The following is a 15,419-nucleotide window of genomic DNA, read 5'->3' as shown; positions in this document are numbered from 1 at the left end:
ATAGGGCCGAATGTTCAGATTACCCCTGATATAGCCATGCCCATAAGTGGCATGTCGAGGAAAGATCAGCTCGTTTGGCGATGTCACCAAACAAGCGGATATCTGCGTCTATGGCCACCTTAACTCCCAGCAAGTTCATTGCCTGAAAAATTGTTGTGCAATAATCTCTTATGCAGCAATTCATACACCGTTGTAAGGAAAAAAGTATATCTGTAAAAAATCCAGTTAAAGAGTACCTGTCACCCTAAGAAATAATTCTAAATTCTTTTCTATCATGTTGGTTGAGCAAAATAACTTTACTTACACTATATTTATTATTTATATTTTGTTTCATTCAGTCTTGGAATTATACAATCACAGCAAGCAGGCAGGTGCCATTTTGTGGACACTGTTATTAAGACAAATTGTATATCGCCCCAAAATCTTGTATATGTACTAGAATGGGGGACCTAATGCCCATGCACAATGCCCTGCACAATTATAGAGCCTGAGGAGGGAAGGGGAAAATGTGAGGGGGGCAGTGACATGTAGGAATTGCTGAATAGAAAGTAATTGACTGCCCCCCCACTGTACACATAGGATATAAGTATCACAATATAAGACTGATTAGTAATTAATACAGATAATTGGAGCACATGGAGCACAGAACCCAGTGAAACTAGTATCAGAATTTAATAATCAGTCCTGTAGCATCATCTTAAATTATAAGCCAACATTATTTTCTGCTTGATAATTTGCAACAACCCCTAATCTTAACTTCTCAATAGCTGCACAGAGTTACTTTCCAAGATTGTGACCCTCTGACAAGTTTGAAGTCCTGGCTGCTATTGAGAAGGTAAAACTTAAGGCTGGTGCAATAAGTTAAATATGTAAAATATGGCATTTTTAGCCATATTCATTTAGTGTTTAGTTCTCCTTTAAAGCCAAATACAATTTGTAATTTCTAAATGGTTTTGTATGATAATGATATTTAGGTTGACATACCAGATTTTGTGTGTGGCAGCTGCTGTGGTTATCTGCTAGACCAGTGCTGTCAAACTTCTGTGGTACAGAAGGCCTGATTTTTTCTGGCCTACATGGTGGATGGTCAATAATGGAAGCTAGTGACCACTCCCTGTTTTTAAACAACAACCACTTTAAGCCACACCCATGTTACCACAAGACCTTGTCCACATTAATGGTGATAGCATACCAAAAGACCAAATGATTGGTGCTCACTGCAGGGATATCCTTTATCACTCATATGTGAAAAAAGTTGTCACACTAAAGGAATTGTTCAATAGATAGTAAAAAGATAGTCTGTGCAAAATAAAAAAATGTTTCTAATATAGTTAGTTAGCCAAAAATGTAATGTAATGTATAAAGGCTGGAGTGACTCGATGAATAACAGAACACTACTTCCTGCTTTTCAGCTCTCGTAGTTTCCACTGATTGGTTACCAGGCAGTAACCAATCAGTAACTTGAGGGGAGGCCACATGGGACATAAGTGTTGCTTTTGAATCTGAGCTGAATGCTAAGTATCAATTTCAAACTCACTGAACAGTTGTGTCCCATGTGGCCACCATCAAGTCACGGATTGGTAGTGGCAGTCACCTGGTTACCAATCCGTGGAAACCAAGAAAGCGGAAAAGTAGGAAGTAGTGTTCTGGCTATTATGTTACACATCCAGTCACTCCAACCTTTATACATTACATTTTTGGATAATTTACTGTATTAGAAACATTTTTATTTTGCACAGTCTATTTTCCATGCTTTTATTTTTACATTGAGCTGTTCCTTTAAGACCTACCCTTAAATCCATATCACTCTAGAAACTGTCATATGGATTCAGTTTAATTAATGGGATTGTATCCATTATATGATTAATGATATATTTGCTTCTACTTTCTTAGGCGATGAAGCACGTACAATATGTGGGGCAGCTTCTGCTGAGAATGATGATGATGACGATGATGACCCTGAGAATAGGTATGATTCCATCCATATGGACATAAAAAAGATTATAACACACCCTAAGCGTGGGCCCAAAGCAGAGCATCGGAAGAGCAAGCAGGTTGTACAAACCCGGACTTCCTGCCTTGTAAAGACTCGATCCCAGGCTGCTCGCAAGTTTGAACGAGTGGCCATCAAAACAAGGCCAAAAAACCGAAAGTCAATGAGAAAATAAATTTACAAAGCATTCACACACCTTGCATAGGGTGTGTTATAAAAGTGCAGCAGCAATGTTTATTCTTTTAACTTGATTGTGAGTTTGTTAAGTTGAAACAAGGGACTTTTCCTCAATGTCAACACAATATCTGGGGTTAGTCTTAACGACATTCCTTTCTTGGTTGTCCCTTTGTGTTTTAGGGGTTTAAAATGATGCTGGTGTACTGTTTAGCACCTACAGAATGAATGTTTAGTATATCTGTGGGAGAGGATTACATATTTTTCTCTCCCCATATCTGGTTGTGTGTTTTGCATGCATGATGCACACACTGCCTCTGAAATCTGTATACCTATGTGCCTATAAGGTACAGCTCATAAAGTCAAATAGTGGTTTAGCCAGGCTATTTCTAGATAATGCATATACACACTCCTTCTAAATTGCAACAACCTGCAAGTGTAAACCATCAACACCTAATTTTTATTTCATTCAGCGTATTTATGGGAACTTATGGACACCATGATCTTTGTTTAAAATAAATTTCTATTGTTTCTGTATAGTGACACATTGAGCTTTTATGTTGGTGTTACCCAGCTTTTGCAGCAGTTTTTTAATTGGAAAAAAGTGCCTGAAAATGTAGTGTTAACACATCCCATACAATATTGTATTTAACGATAATATTGGAAGAATGGTAAATTTAAAGGGGTTGTTCACCTTTAAATATTTTAGTATGATGTGGAGAGTGATATTCTGAGACAATATGCAATTGGTTTTCATTTTTTATTATTTGAGGTTTTGGAGTAATCTATCTTTTTTTATTCAGCAGGTCTCCAGTTTGCAATTTTAGCATTCTGGTTGCTAGGGTCCAACTGATTTAAATAAAAGACTGGAGGACCTACATAGAAAGAAGAGTAATAAAAAGTAACAATATGTGTGTTGCCTTACAGAGCATTTGTTTTTTAAATTGGGTCAGTGACCCCCATTTGAAAGAGTCACAAATAATTCAGAAACAAAAAGAAAGAAAGACAATTAAGAACAATTGAAAAGCTGCTTAGAATTAGCCATTCTACAACATACTAAAAATTAACTTAAAGGTGAACTACCCCTTTAATAAGAATTCACATAGCACAGCATATGTTAGTTCTTCTCCAGAGGTGTATACTATATGGGCTCATACATACCAGCGTTTTCTCCTGCACTCCGGTGAAATGCATTCAATCACAGGGGAACACAGGTCCAGATGCAGCTGGTTCTTCTTTAATAGATGGTACTCACAATGACTTATATAAGCGATGAACACAGGTGGAACGCAGCATGTTGCATATACGACATCATGAGGACAGCCTGTTCATGAATCAGCTGTATCTCACTATGGTTCTCAGCAGAACAGTTGCTGCTGGGCCTTATTACAAATAATGCTTGTGTTTAATCCTGCGTTGATTAATGTATTAGTTTGTTTATAATATTGCTATTCTAACACACCAAAATATCTGTTTGCACTCTGTATCAAGGTTTTGAAAATAGAAATAGAAGTTTGTTACACACAGTCTCCATGTTACCTTTCTCTTATAGGTACAAGTAGAAAGCAATTGTGAAGCGTTGCCTTCTAATTATATTTTTAAAACTCAAATTTTAGTTTGTTTTATATATTAAGGGCACCCACCTATACGCCACCTGTATTTATTTATCAAGCAGAAGGCATTTTTTGTGATACCAACAGTTGCCCTTGAGCTGGAAAACTCCAACATTACCTTATGTCAGGGACATTAAATCAGCCATTGCCTTTCAACAGAAGTGCAATCTGAGGATGCTGCTTAGGTTTTTTTTTGTTTTGTTTTTTTTTTAGTTTTCCTTTCAATTTTGTATGTTTGTAGGTGTTAAAAAGCCATCTTTAGAAGACTTGTCTCTCAACATTAAAACTAAAAAGTAGATGTAAATGGTAAGCCACTGTAGTTGTCTGTGGGTATAAAGTGAAGACCTCCATTTGCTGCTAGTCCCTGGGAGGGTATGGGCATATTTATTGTTCAGGTAGACTGGACAGATTTTTAATTTAAATTATGCTATATAGAATTATATATTTTGTTACGTTAATCTGTGATTTACAGAAGCAGATGGCTTCTGTAACATAACCTATTTGCTGCTATATCTTAAGGAATTGTTCTGTAATATACAACATATGAAGTAACATTCTTGAAAGAGTTTATTTAATATTTTTCTACATCTTTTTCTCAATTGTTCTCTTATGTCACTTTGTTAAGATCCAGTAAGAAGTATTCTAATTTTTCTGTTATATACCAGCTTTATTTTTTTTAAATGCTGCTACCTCCTTTTAACTGACCTTCATGAAAACACAGCACTGATACATCTCCCTGCCTAAGCAATTCTTCTAAATATACACCAAAACATACTCCAGTAAACAAAAGCTTATTTTTAAAATGATTTCCAAAACTACAGTATCTTCGAAGTACTATTTCAGTACAAACCAACTTTTGTTTTCCTTATAAATTATCACTATGAATATTGTGAAAAAAAAGTGCCCACCTGCAGTAAATTGTTGTATGCTAAACCAGCCATTAGTAGCAACTGCAGATATCTTCAGGTTGAAAAATTAAATTAAATAAGATGCAACTTGCTCTTTGCATGAAAGTGCTTTCTAAATTTTACATTTTGGCTGCATTTGAAGATTTTTGCTTCGAAATTTGTTTTAAATAACTTGCAGGGGGCAGTTGCTTTTCAGTGTAAAGTACTTTTCAGTGAAAATTCTGCCTAAACCTAGTTTTATTATATAGAAGCTTGGATATCTCGCTTCTGTTTAAAAATCTGTATATATAACTTAATATCATGGTTAACATGCAAATTTACGGTGTCTATACATGGCCAGAGCCCCCACTCGTTTGGCAACAAATCTGGGCCCAATCTGGCCACACACATTGTGGGTCAAATCAGAGTGATCCGATTGCTGGCCCTAGAGCTAACAATTGGATCATCCATTGGGACCTATGCAGACTGTGTGCCAATGTGCTCTTCATCTAGACTATTTCAGCTAGATATCAGTGGGCCCCATACACTGGAAGACAAGCTGTTAACTTGGTCCTGTCTGAAGTGGACCTGTCACCCAGACATAAAAAGCTGTATAATAAAAGTCCTTTTCAAATTCAATATGAAATCCAGATTCTTTTTTTTTATTAAAGCTTTCATAGCTGTTGTAAATGCATTTTAAAATCTCAGCTCTTAGGCATAGAGGCGGGGCAAGCAATTACTTTCAATTTCCATTCAGCACTTCCTAGATGTCACTGCTCTCCCCACATTCCCCCAGTTCTTGTAACAATTTAATTGTGTAGCCAGTGCATGGGGATGGAAAGAGCAACTTGTATTTTAGATCAGAGGCACAGGCTGGATGTCTACAACTCCTCTAAGCAACATGGGTTATTGATTTTTATGCCTGGTCTGTTATTGAAATCTGGCCTGCATTTCCAGTGGTCTGGAACCAATTGCAGCTTATTCAACACTGAGTATAGCACTATACAAAAAGCGGAGGCGTCTTCAACATATTGTGTTCTTGGGGCCTGCATGCATGGCAGGTTTTGTGTAACCCTCTTGAAAATTTGCAATGTTACAGGGTCATAAGTGATGCCGTGCTGTGTTTTTTGGTATTAAATTCTGTATTTTATTCCTTTATTTCCTGCTTTTCATTTTACCTTGCAATGTTAAAGCTGATTGCAGTGTTTTTGTCAATAGGAAAATGGTGTATAAAATGCATTTTTATTTTATGGATGCAATAAATATTTTGAAACTTTTCTTGTCCATGCATTTAATTTAATATCTTAAAAACACTGATATCTATATATATATAGAGAGATGTTTCTGTACACCCAACTGAGTAGCAAAATAATAAAACTGTATTTCATACTAAATATGTTTCAGGAAGATTAACACTATTGCGGAAGTATATGTTTAAAACAGTTAAGCCTAGCCTGTAGGAAGCAATGTTTTATTTCATTAATGTTTTATGTTGCTACTATCAGAGAAGGACATTTAAGTCAAGCTGCCAACAATCATTTGGAGTTCCAAAGCAGATAGTTTACTACACACTTGTCTTTGGGTCATTTTATGTCATGTGACATCATAACCTTGCCTAAACACGACTGCATTATGGAATCATTCACACAGCCTACTAATGTTACCAACGGGCTCACATTTGCTATCTTGCTATTGCCCATTTTGATTCTTATTAGTGAGTAATCTGGGGGGCTTATAGGAATATAAGGAGCATCACCTTCCTTATATGCATTGTTATGGGAAAGCATTCTCTTTTGGAGTCTGGTCAGAAATACACCTAAATGTGTAAAAGGAAGAAAAAAAATGTAATTCAATTTTGAATTAAGAGATAGGAAATATTGTTTGAAAAGGCAAAACCATGGATGATAGCCCAGCATGACCTTCATATCGGTATGCTCAGAACATATCACTGATTCAAGATACTTTTTTTCAGCAAGGCACAATTTAAGTATTACATTTCTTCTACACAAGGGAATAGAGGCCTCTATTAACATGATTTGTAATGTTAATATGTGCCATGTTTTCACTTTGTTTTGTAGTAGGTTTTCTGTTTAAAACCTTGACAATCCAGCACACACTGTAAGGTATCACAATTTACAGAAACAACTTTGGATCCACACTTATACACAGACCAAGCTAATCTCGGAAAGCCTAATTTATTATAGGTGTTAACCGATAATTTTCATGTTCAGGTTGTAAAAATATTTGTGTTGTAATTCTCCCAAAATCAAGGACTAATAACACAAATTAAAGAAGGACCCCATTGGGTTTTTATTATTATTTGTTAATGTACTCCAATCCTGTGGACCACTCTGTAAAACATTAGAGAAAACTTGACTAAAATCCTTGGAAATTGCCATTGCTGCTTAAGGTTCAAGTACCTGTCAAAATAGTGCTCCACAATTGTATCAGTCCCCTGTACTAATATATGTTGGAGTAGATCGTCATCATATACTTCTTGAGGTCCAAATCAGACCTAAAGGAACATATGACAGGAGAATGCTGCTTAAAGAAGCCTAACTGCTTTGATGCAAACAGCTAGGCTACTTCCCTTCACAGTAAAACAAAAAGTAAAACTTTTTAGTCAGATAAAGGGTGGTTTAAAATAGTGTTATGGTAAATGAAAAATTCAAAATCTCCAATTTCATTTCCAATTCTATAGAAATGGTTTCTTTTGAGTTATGTAGTTTGTGGCTCCCTGTCTTCCTGCAGATATGGTGTTTTGCACAAACAAATATGGGTGACAACCCATAACCACCAGTTGTTAATTAGCCTTTTTTTTTACCCAACTGCAGGTAGAACCGCAAAAGGAAATATTAGTTAACTGAGTTATTGCCTATATGCAAATTTGACCAGTGTAACTTCACTTTCAAAAGAAGCTATGTTCACCTAATGAATATCGACCCAAATGTCCACAAAAAGGGCAAGTTAATTATTTGATTGTGTTACAGGTTCCTTTATGGTACTTTTTGTTGCCCTGATACTTCTGCGTATCCTTTGCTTCCCCGTTGCCTTTCTACCATTTGCCCTTACTAGTTAATTATTTAAACTGCTAATTTGATCATAAACTGTGACTTTTCTGTTTTAACATAAACCATTACACACTTAGCAAAGTATTGTGTACAGTCTGTAACTAATTGGTGAAGTCAAAGCTGCATATTCTTGAATCTTCCAGCACTTAGATATTTTACCTGAGATCTTTTCCTGCAGTTTTCTAACAGTGATTTTTGCTATATCCTACATCTTCACTATACCTATACAAATAGATTACCAGATATATTAGTACTGGCTTGCAAAACTAGCAAAGTAAATCTAACCCTAGTTTTATTATTCATGTTTTCTTTCTTGGGCTTTTTCCCCTGAAGCTGGTAAGCTTCAGCTGCCTCTTTTCTTTTAAAGAGCAAGATGACAAATATAAAGCATCTGTATCTTCAGTGTGTGTTGAAATGTTGGGTCTGTGAGTGCTTTGCCTACACCGTTTGGTTTATTTGATACTGACCTTTTTATGCTGAATGCTATACATAAGCTGGAACCTCGCTTTTGGCACAATAGTTTGCAATTTACACCAGGCATCCTGTACATTAGCTTGATAACGCCACGAGAGGATACACTTTCCATTTATTGCTGCTTTTACTTTTTCAAAGGATTGCCAAGAAAATGCTTCTGGAAGAAATCAAAGCCAATCTATCTTCAGATGATACTGAAGAGCCATTCTCTGATGAAGAGCCAGAAGAAGGCAAAAAAATCAGTGGCAAAGGCGACTACAAAAACTAAAGATAAAGATGGTAAGGTTGTGGGCGATTAATGCAATATTTTGATTTAAGTAGATTTATTTGTGCAGGTTGCCACCAGATGGTAGATTAATCACCCAGAGACAAATCTTCTCTTCTTCGTGCAACTAAGCCTTCCCGCTGGCAAGAATGTGAAATGCCGTTGGGATGGCATTCGGATCGCTTCGTTTTCTGAAGTTGCCTCACAAGGAAACTTATGGGGACTTCAGAAAACCGAAGCAATCCAAGTGCCATCCTGCTGATGATTCACATTCTAGCCTGCGGGAAGGCATTTCCAGGGGGGGTTAGTTGCCCGAAGAAGAGAATTTCGATGGGCGACTAATCTCCCCGGAACGCTACGTGTGCCACCACCCTTAAAGAAAAAATCTGCAGAAAAAATACCTGTTAGCTTCTAGAGAGGAAACAAGGGACTAACATGGGTTGCACAAAAGGTAGATCAGAATAAACAGGTATGGGACCTGTTATCCATAATGCTCGGGACCTGGGGTTTTCTGGATAACGGATCTTTCCGTAATTTGGGTCTTCATGCCTTAGGTCTACTAGAAATTCCAATAAGGATTAATTATATCCTAGTCGGGATCAAGTACAAGCTACTGTTTTATTATTACAGAGAGAAAGGAAATCATTTTTAAAAATTTGGATTATTTGGATAAAATGGAGTCTATGGGAGACAGTCATTCTGTAATTCGGAGCATTCTGGATATCTGGTTTCCGGATAAGGGATCCTATACCTGTACCAGTAGACCTTTAGCTGATGATCAGTAGCTCTCAAGACACTGCCAACAAACAGCTTGTCTAAATCACCCTCCTGTTTCATGCTTTTCATTCAGATATTTATTACATTAAGGTTACATAAGAAATAGTTATTTGTTAAATATAGCAATATACATTTTCTCATATAGCAATATACATTTTCTCATATTTAAGTAATATTTTCCATGGAACAGAATGCTAACTATGCTTTATGGATGTAGATCATATTGGCACAACATCACTAAAATGTCCTGCGCAAGTCCTGTTCTTTGAATTCATGTTGATGGGTGTTTTGCCTTTTTAAGACCTTTAGCCCTAATAAGGCATCAACTGATACCATACCAGTATGTCCGCAATTACAGCAAACTTTCATATACAGCTATGGGATTTATTATCTACAGACTTACCCAGAAAGCTCTGAAGAACATCATTGCCAATTCTCATAGCGTCCTATTTAATTAAACAAGTGTAGAATTGCTCTTTAGAACTAAATTAAATGCAGTGTTAGGAATTATAAGGGCCTCTGTGGTTCCTGGAAATGTAATATCTTCCTTAGCTGGATACACTTTATTTAATAGGAGTTATAAAGCTCCTTTTAGGTCCTTAATGTGATGTGCAGTCAAGGGATATTTGCATTGCAATGTTGAGAGGATTTTTCCAAAGCATTCTAAATGTCCTCCGGTAGTATGAGATGTGGTTTTATAAAAAAAAAAAAAAATTTACATTTTTATATAATTTGTCAAGTTTATTGTCAAATGTATGTCCATGTATTGTCTTATCAGCATATGAGGATGATGACAGTTCAGATTCAGACTCTGATTCTGAATCTAAAAAAATAAAATATATAGACACCACCTTTTGAGTCACAAGATAAGTTTGAGTGATGGAAAGTCTGGAGAAGAGAGAGCAAAAAAAGATAAAGCTAAGAACTCAAAGAATGGGAAGCATCGAAACAGACGGAAAGGTACATAACTTTAAACCAATGTTGGTTGTGTGCATAAAAAGTAGCTATATGTTTGTAGGAGCAAATATTTCCCTTTCGTTCTACAGTATTTAGGTATACAGTATTTGGGTATATAGTAAATGCAAGGATATAAACATTTTCAGTGGATTTATACTAATCAGTTGGAGTATACCAAACAGGCAATATATATAGTACTTGAATATGAATGTTTACACTAACTAATGCTTAACTAAAGAGAGAGAGGCTAGAAATGTTGTTTGTTATGTTTTGGACCCAAGGCAACCACAGCCCTTTAACAGGGAAGATCTGTATCTCCAAAGATGCCCCAGTTGCTCCCCATCTTCTTTTCTGCTGATTCACTGCACATGGCTCTGTGTTCCAGTTGGTTACTGAGCTTAGGCACCCACTCACAATATACAGTGCACATAAAATATAAATGTCAAAATATAAAGCAGATTAGTAGTAATAGAAATCACAGAAACCAGTACATCTAACTAGCATCCGAATTTAATCATCAGCCTTGTAACATTAGCTTATATTACAGACCTCATTTTCTTCTTTATAATTTGCTATGACCCAGCTTAGCTTTTCAACAGCTGTTTAGAGCTCTAAAGTTGATCTATACCTGTTTAAAGGATGATATGATTAATGTTCATTGGCTTTGTCATAAGAATATACAAGAAAAAAAAGTGCTTGTATGGAATAAAAAAATAAAATTGCAGTTAGGTTTGTTATGCAACACACATTTTTTTTATATTCAATACTGCTCTGTACAGGGAAATATGTTTTGAAGGGGTTGTTCACCTTTAAATGAACTTTTAGGATGCGGTAGAGTGTGATATCCTGAGACAATTTGCAATTTGTTTTCATTTTTTATTATTATTTGTGATTTTTGAGTTATTTAGATTTTTATTCAGCTGTTTTCTAGTGTGCTATTTCAGAAATATGGTTGCTATGGTCCCAATTACCCTAGCAACTATGCATTGATTTGAATAAGAGACAGGAATATGAATAGGAGAGGACCTGAATAGAAAGATGAGTAATACATTGGAGCAATAACAATACATTTGTAGATTTACAAAGCATTTATTTTAGATGGGGTCAGTGAACCCCATTTAAAAGGTGGAAAGAATCATAAGCAAATAATTTAAAAACACTCAAAAATAAATAATGAAGACCAATTCAAAAGTTTCTAAGAATTGGCCATTTTAGAACATAAAAAAAAATGAACTGTAAGGTGAACCACCATTTTAATAGCTCAGGATGTATAGACAAAGTTTTACTTCGAATAGAAGTCAAAGTCGTAGTATCCTATTCGATGGTCATGTATCCAAAAAATTGCTTTTGAATTTCGAATTTTTCGATTCCCGCAAGGTCACAAGTAACTTAATGAAAGCGATGACCCCTCCCATGCCCTTTTGCTGATTATAATTAACTTGTTTGTTTTAGTGAGCAGTGACGAATCAGCCTCTTGACTCCAAAAAGTCATCTGGGGTTAGTGAGGAAATTTCAGAGTGTGATGATTCAGATGATCAGCGACCCAGAACAAGGTCTTTCACTGTAACAGATTTCTGAAATATACTTTTAAAATTCCATTAAAGTTTGTCTTGAGCAGTTTGTACATTTATAAAAGTTAGTCTGCCTTAAAGGAACAGTAACACACAAAAAAATGAGTCTTTAAAAGGTATGATAATATAATGTACTGTCGCCCTGCACTGGTAAAACTGGTGTGTTTGCTTCTGAAATACAACTATACTTTATATAAAGAAGCTGCTGTGTAGCCATGGGGGCAACCATTCAAGCACAGGATACGCAGTAGATAAAAGATAATTTTGGAAGAATACCATTGTATACTACAGAGCGTATCCATTATCTGCTGTGTACCCTGTTTCTTTTCTCCTTTTTCAGCTTTGAATAGCTGCCCCCCACTATTCAGCAATTTGTTTATATAAACTATAGTAGTCTTTCTGAAGCAAATACACAATTTTTACCAGTGCAGCACAACATTTCATAAATTTTGTCATTAATTTTTTGGTGTTACTGTTCTTTTAAAGGAAAACTATACCTCAAAGTTAATTCTTAAGCATCTAAGCATTTACATCAAATTAAGTGGCACATTAAAAAATGTTATGTATATTTAAATAAATATTGCCATTTTACTCTTGCCTTGAACCACCATTTTGTTATGGTCTCTGTGCTGCCTCAGAGATCACCTGACCAGAATTACTACAGCTCTGACTGTAAAAGGAAGAAGTGTGGTAGCAAAAGACAGAAGTCTGTTAATTGGCTCATGTGACCTAAAGCCTTGACCCTAGGAGCACATCATTAATGACGTAGTGCTCATTGCTGAGCAGCACAAGGACATGAGCATCACAAGCAAGGGCTGGCTGTGGGGCGTGTTGATAGACGTCAATGATGACGTTAGCATAGCCAGATTTGCATGCGCGTCATCATCCAAGGGAAAAAGGCTGCGCCCCTGAGAAATGTTCATTAGACTGAAATTGTGTCCTCAAGGCTGCCTCGGGCAGCAAGGAGGAAGCTGCCTGCAAAATGTGTGACGTCACCAGAGTCCAACATTGCAGTATCCACAGAGCACCGTTGCTTCTTCTAGACACCAGGGAGACAACTTTCAATGCATTCAGTAAGTTATAAATCCACCAGACTTAGGATAGAAAGCTATTTATGTTTTGCCTGTCCTTCTCCTTTAAAATGGCAAATTTCTATTTATGATTACCTAATTGCACATACTACTAGAAAAGTATATTCTTATGAAAATGCTTTATTTACATGAAGCAGGGTTTTACATATGAGCTGCTTAATGCAATATATTTTTATAGAGACCTACATTGTTCGGGGGTATAGTTTTTCTTTAAATGAGTAATGGTAAATTTGATTGTAAATCAAAATTGACTAAATTTTTAATGATATACATTTTTATTCATTTGTATTGTATACATTTGGTTATATTTATTATTAACATTCAGACATCAAAAATGTGTGGTTTTCCTATATTTCTTTAAAAGATCTAATAATGCAAGATTTATTAAAGGAACAATAATACCAACAAATTAAAGTGTTTTAAAATAATGAAACATCATGTAATGTTGCCCTGTACTGGTAAAACTGGTTTAGTTGCTTCAGAAACTAGACTATAGTTCATATAAACAAGATGCTGTGTAGCAATGGTGCAGGTTAAATAGTGAATAACAGATAACACCATTATGTTTTACTGAGCTTATCTGCTGTGTAACCTGAGCCATTTCCCCTTTGAATGGCTGCGACACAGCAGCTTATTTATACAAACAATAGTAGTGTTTCTAATGCTAATTAAGCAGTTTTCCAGTACAGGGTAACAATACATTATATCTGTATTACTTTAAAACACTTTCATTTTTTGATGTTATGGTTCCTTCAAGTGTAAAAACCATGAAAATCAGGTAAAAATTGTTGAGGTCAGTGGGAGCTGTGCTGACCCTATTGGACCATTCTTAATCAATCCAAATTTTAGAGGCTTTTTTTCCCACTAGTAATTTTCCAAAAAAACGCACATTTTTAGAGGTTTCAAGGTATTCATATTTTTTTTAGCACACTGTTCAGCATTGTCATCATTCATGCTTTTATATTCAGATCTTTGAATAACTGTCATGACATTTAGGGGTAAATTAAGAGTGAAGTTCTGCCGATAGAGTCAAATTCCGCAGCTCTCAATTAATTTCTATGGGATTTTGAAAGGCGTATTTATCAATGGGTGAAGTGAAAGTTCACCCTTTGATGAATACACCTATAAAAATCCCATAGAAATGAATGGAGAGTGGCGGAATTTCACTCTAGTGGCGAACTTCACTATTAACTTCACTCTTTGATAAATATACACCTTATGCTTTTAGAAAATTGTGATTTTTAAAATTCAGCCTTTGGTGAATTGGCCTCTCCGTATTTGGTGAACTCTTATATACCCTGCGGCATTGGTTGTTGGATGTATTCAGAATAACTTCTTGTTTGAGGCCTACATTTGGCCAGGGACCCTTTTGTGCATAACAAGGTTGTAAGCATGCAAAAGCATTGTTGAATGACCCATTTAGCTATAGTTCCTAGAGTATCTAGAATGTTAGTATTGTTCAAACCAGTTTTAGCTCTAATTGACCTGCAAGATGAGATTCAGAAGAATCAGGGAGTGCTAATAGGCATTCACCCAAAATCTAGTCTTAACTTGCCTTCATACTGGGCCCTCTCAACCAAGGCTCTGTGCCCCAAGGTTTGAAAACAACTACCCTATGGTGGTTTAACCCTTTGCCTGCCAAGCACGTACGCTGTACGTTCTGGCAGGCAAGGGCTTTAACTGCCAAGAACGTACCTAGGACGTTCTGGCAGAAATCAGTGCTGATCTCTGCATCAGCGGCTTTAGCCGCCTCTGCAGAGACTTAGCAGTGCTGACAGCCCCCTGGGCAGCACGGTTGGGGGGCTCTCATGTCGGCCCTGCAACAGGATTGTTGCAGGGCCGACCTAAAATCGCAAGAAGAAGCAACTTACCAGCTCCTCCGTCTTCCTTCTTCTCTCTGCTTCTCTGGCGACGACCATGCACTTTCTGGCTGCAGTGACTAATCGGCACACACGCTGCTGAAACTTTCTAGAGCATCAGACTTTCCCTCCTGCTCCAGCAACGGTAAGTGGCCTTTATTTTATAAATTACACACTACACACACAATACACTACATTGTATAGATCTATACACAGTTACACAATCATTTTAGTAAAGATTTCTTTTTAATTTTTTTTGTAAAGTTATTTACACTTATTTGCACTTATTTCACATTTATATACACACTGTCACACAACTTTTAGAAGTGTATACACATGTATACACAAAAAACTCACAAAGAGGGCTTTTTTATTTTTTTTACTTTTTCATTTTACTAATTTTTGTTTTTTTACCCCTAAAAACCATTTGGTTTGGCAGCATAACTATTGGGTAATCGATTTTGGCCACTAATTATGCTGTTGGATCAGTCATTTTGTTATTTCATTGATTTACACAATTTTTGTGGTTTTATTGCAATTTTATCCCTGCATTATTTTTCCTTGTGTATCTTTAGTATAGTTTTGTTGTTTGTTGCTTTGGTATAGAAAGATATATTTTACTTTGTTTGAGCCGTCAAAATATGTACTTTCAAAAAATATATGGTGGTCTGGGGGCTTTTTACAGTT

The 15,419-nt window shown here is 36.1% G+C and overlaps 1 protein-coding gene across 1 annotated transcript in view; it reads left to right on the top strand.

Moving 5' to 3' along the window:
* LOC108700535 (transcriptional regulator ATRX-like) overlaps positions 1-15,419 on the top strand; it is a 175,992-nt gene that overhangs the window by 67,866 nt on the left and 92,707 nt on the right. The window contains 8 exon segments of the mRNA XM_041574678.1: positions 1,894-2,164; positions 8,351-8,463; positions 8,707-8,726; positions 10,041-10,091; positions 10,094-10,214; positions 11,665-11,774; positions 12,530-12,634; positions 12,717-12,855. Coding sequence (XP_041430612.1) covers positions 1,894-2,164; positions 8,351-8,463; positions 8,707-8,726; positions 10,041-10,091; positions 10,094-10,214; positions 11,665-11,774; positions 12,530-12,634; positions 12,717-12,855 — 930 coding nt within the window.

Source organism: Xenopus laevis, chromosome 8S (genome assembly GCF_017654675.1).
Source record: "Xenopus laevis strain J_2021 chromosome 8S, Xenopus_laevis_v10.1, whole genome shotgun sequence".
Classification (NCBI taxonomy): Eukaryota; Metazoa; Chordata; class Amphibia; order Anura; family Pipidae; genus Xenopus; species Xenopus laevis.
This window is presented reverse-complemented; position numbering and strand designations above follow the sequence as displayed.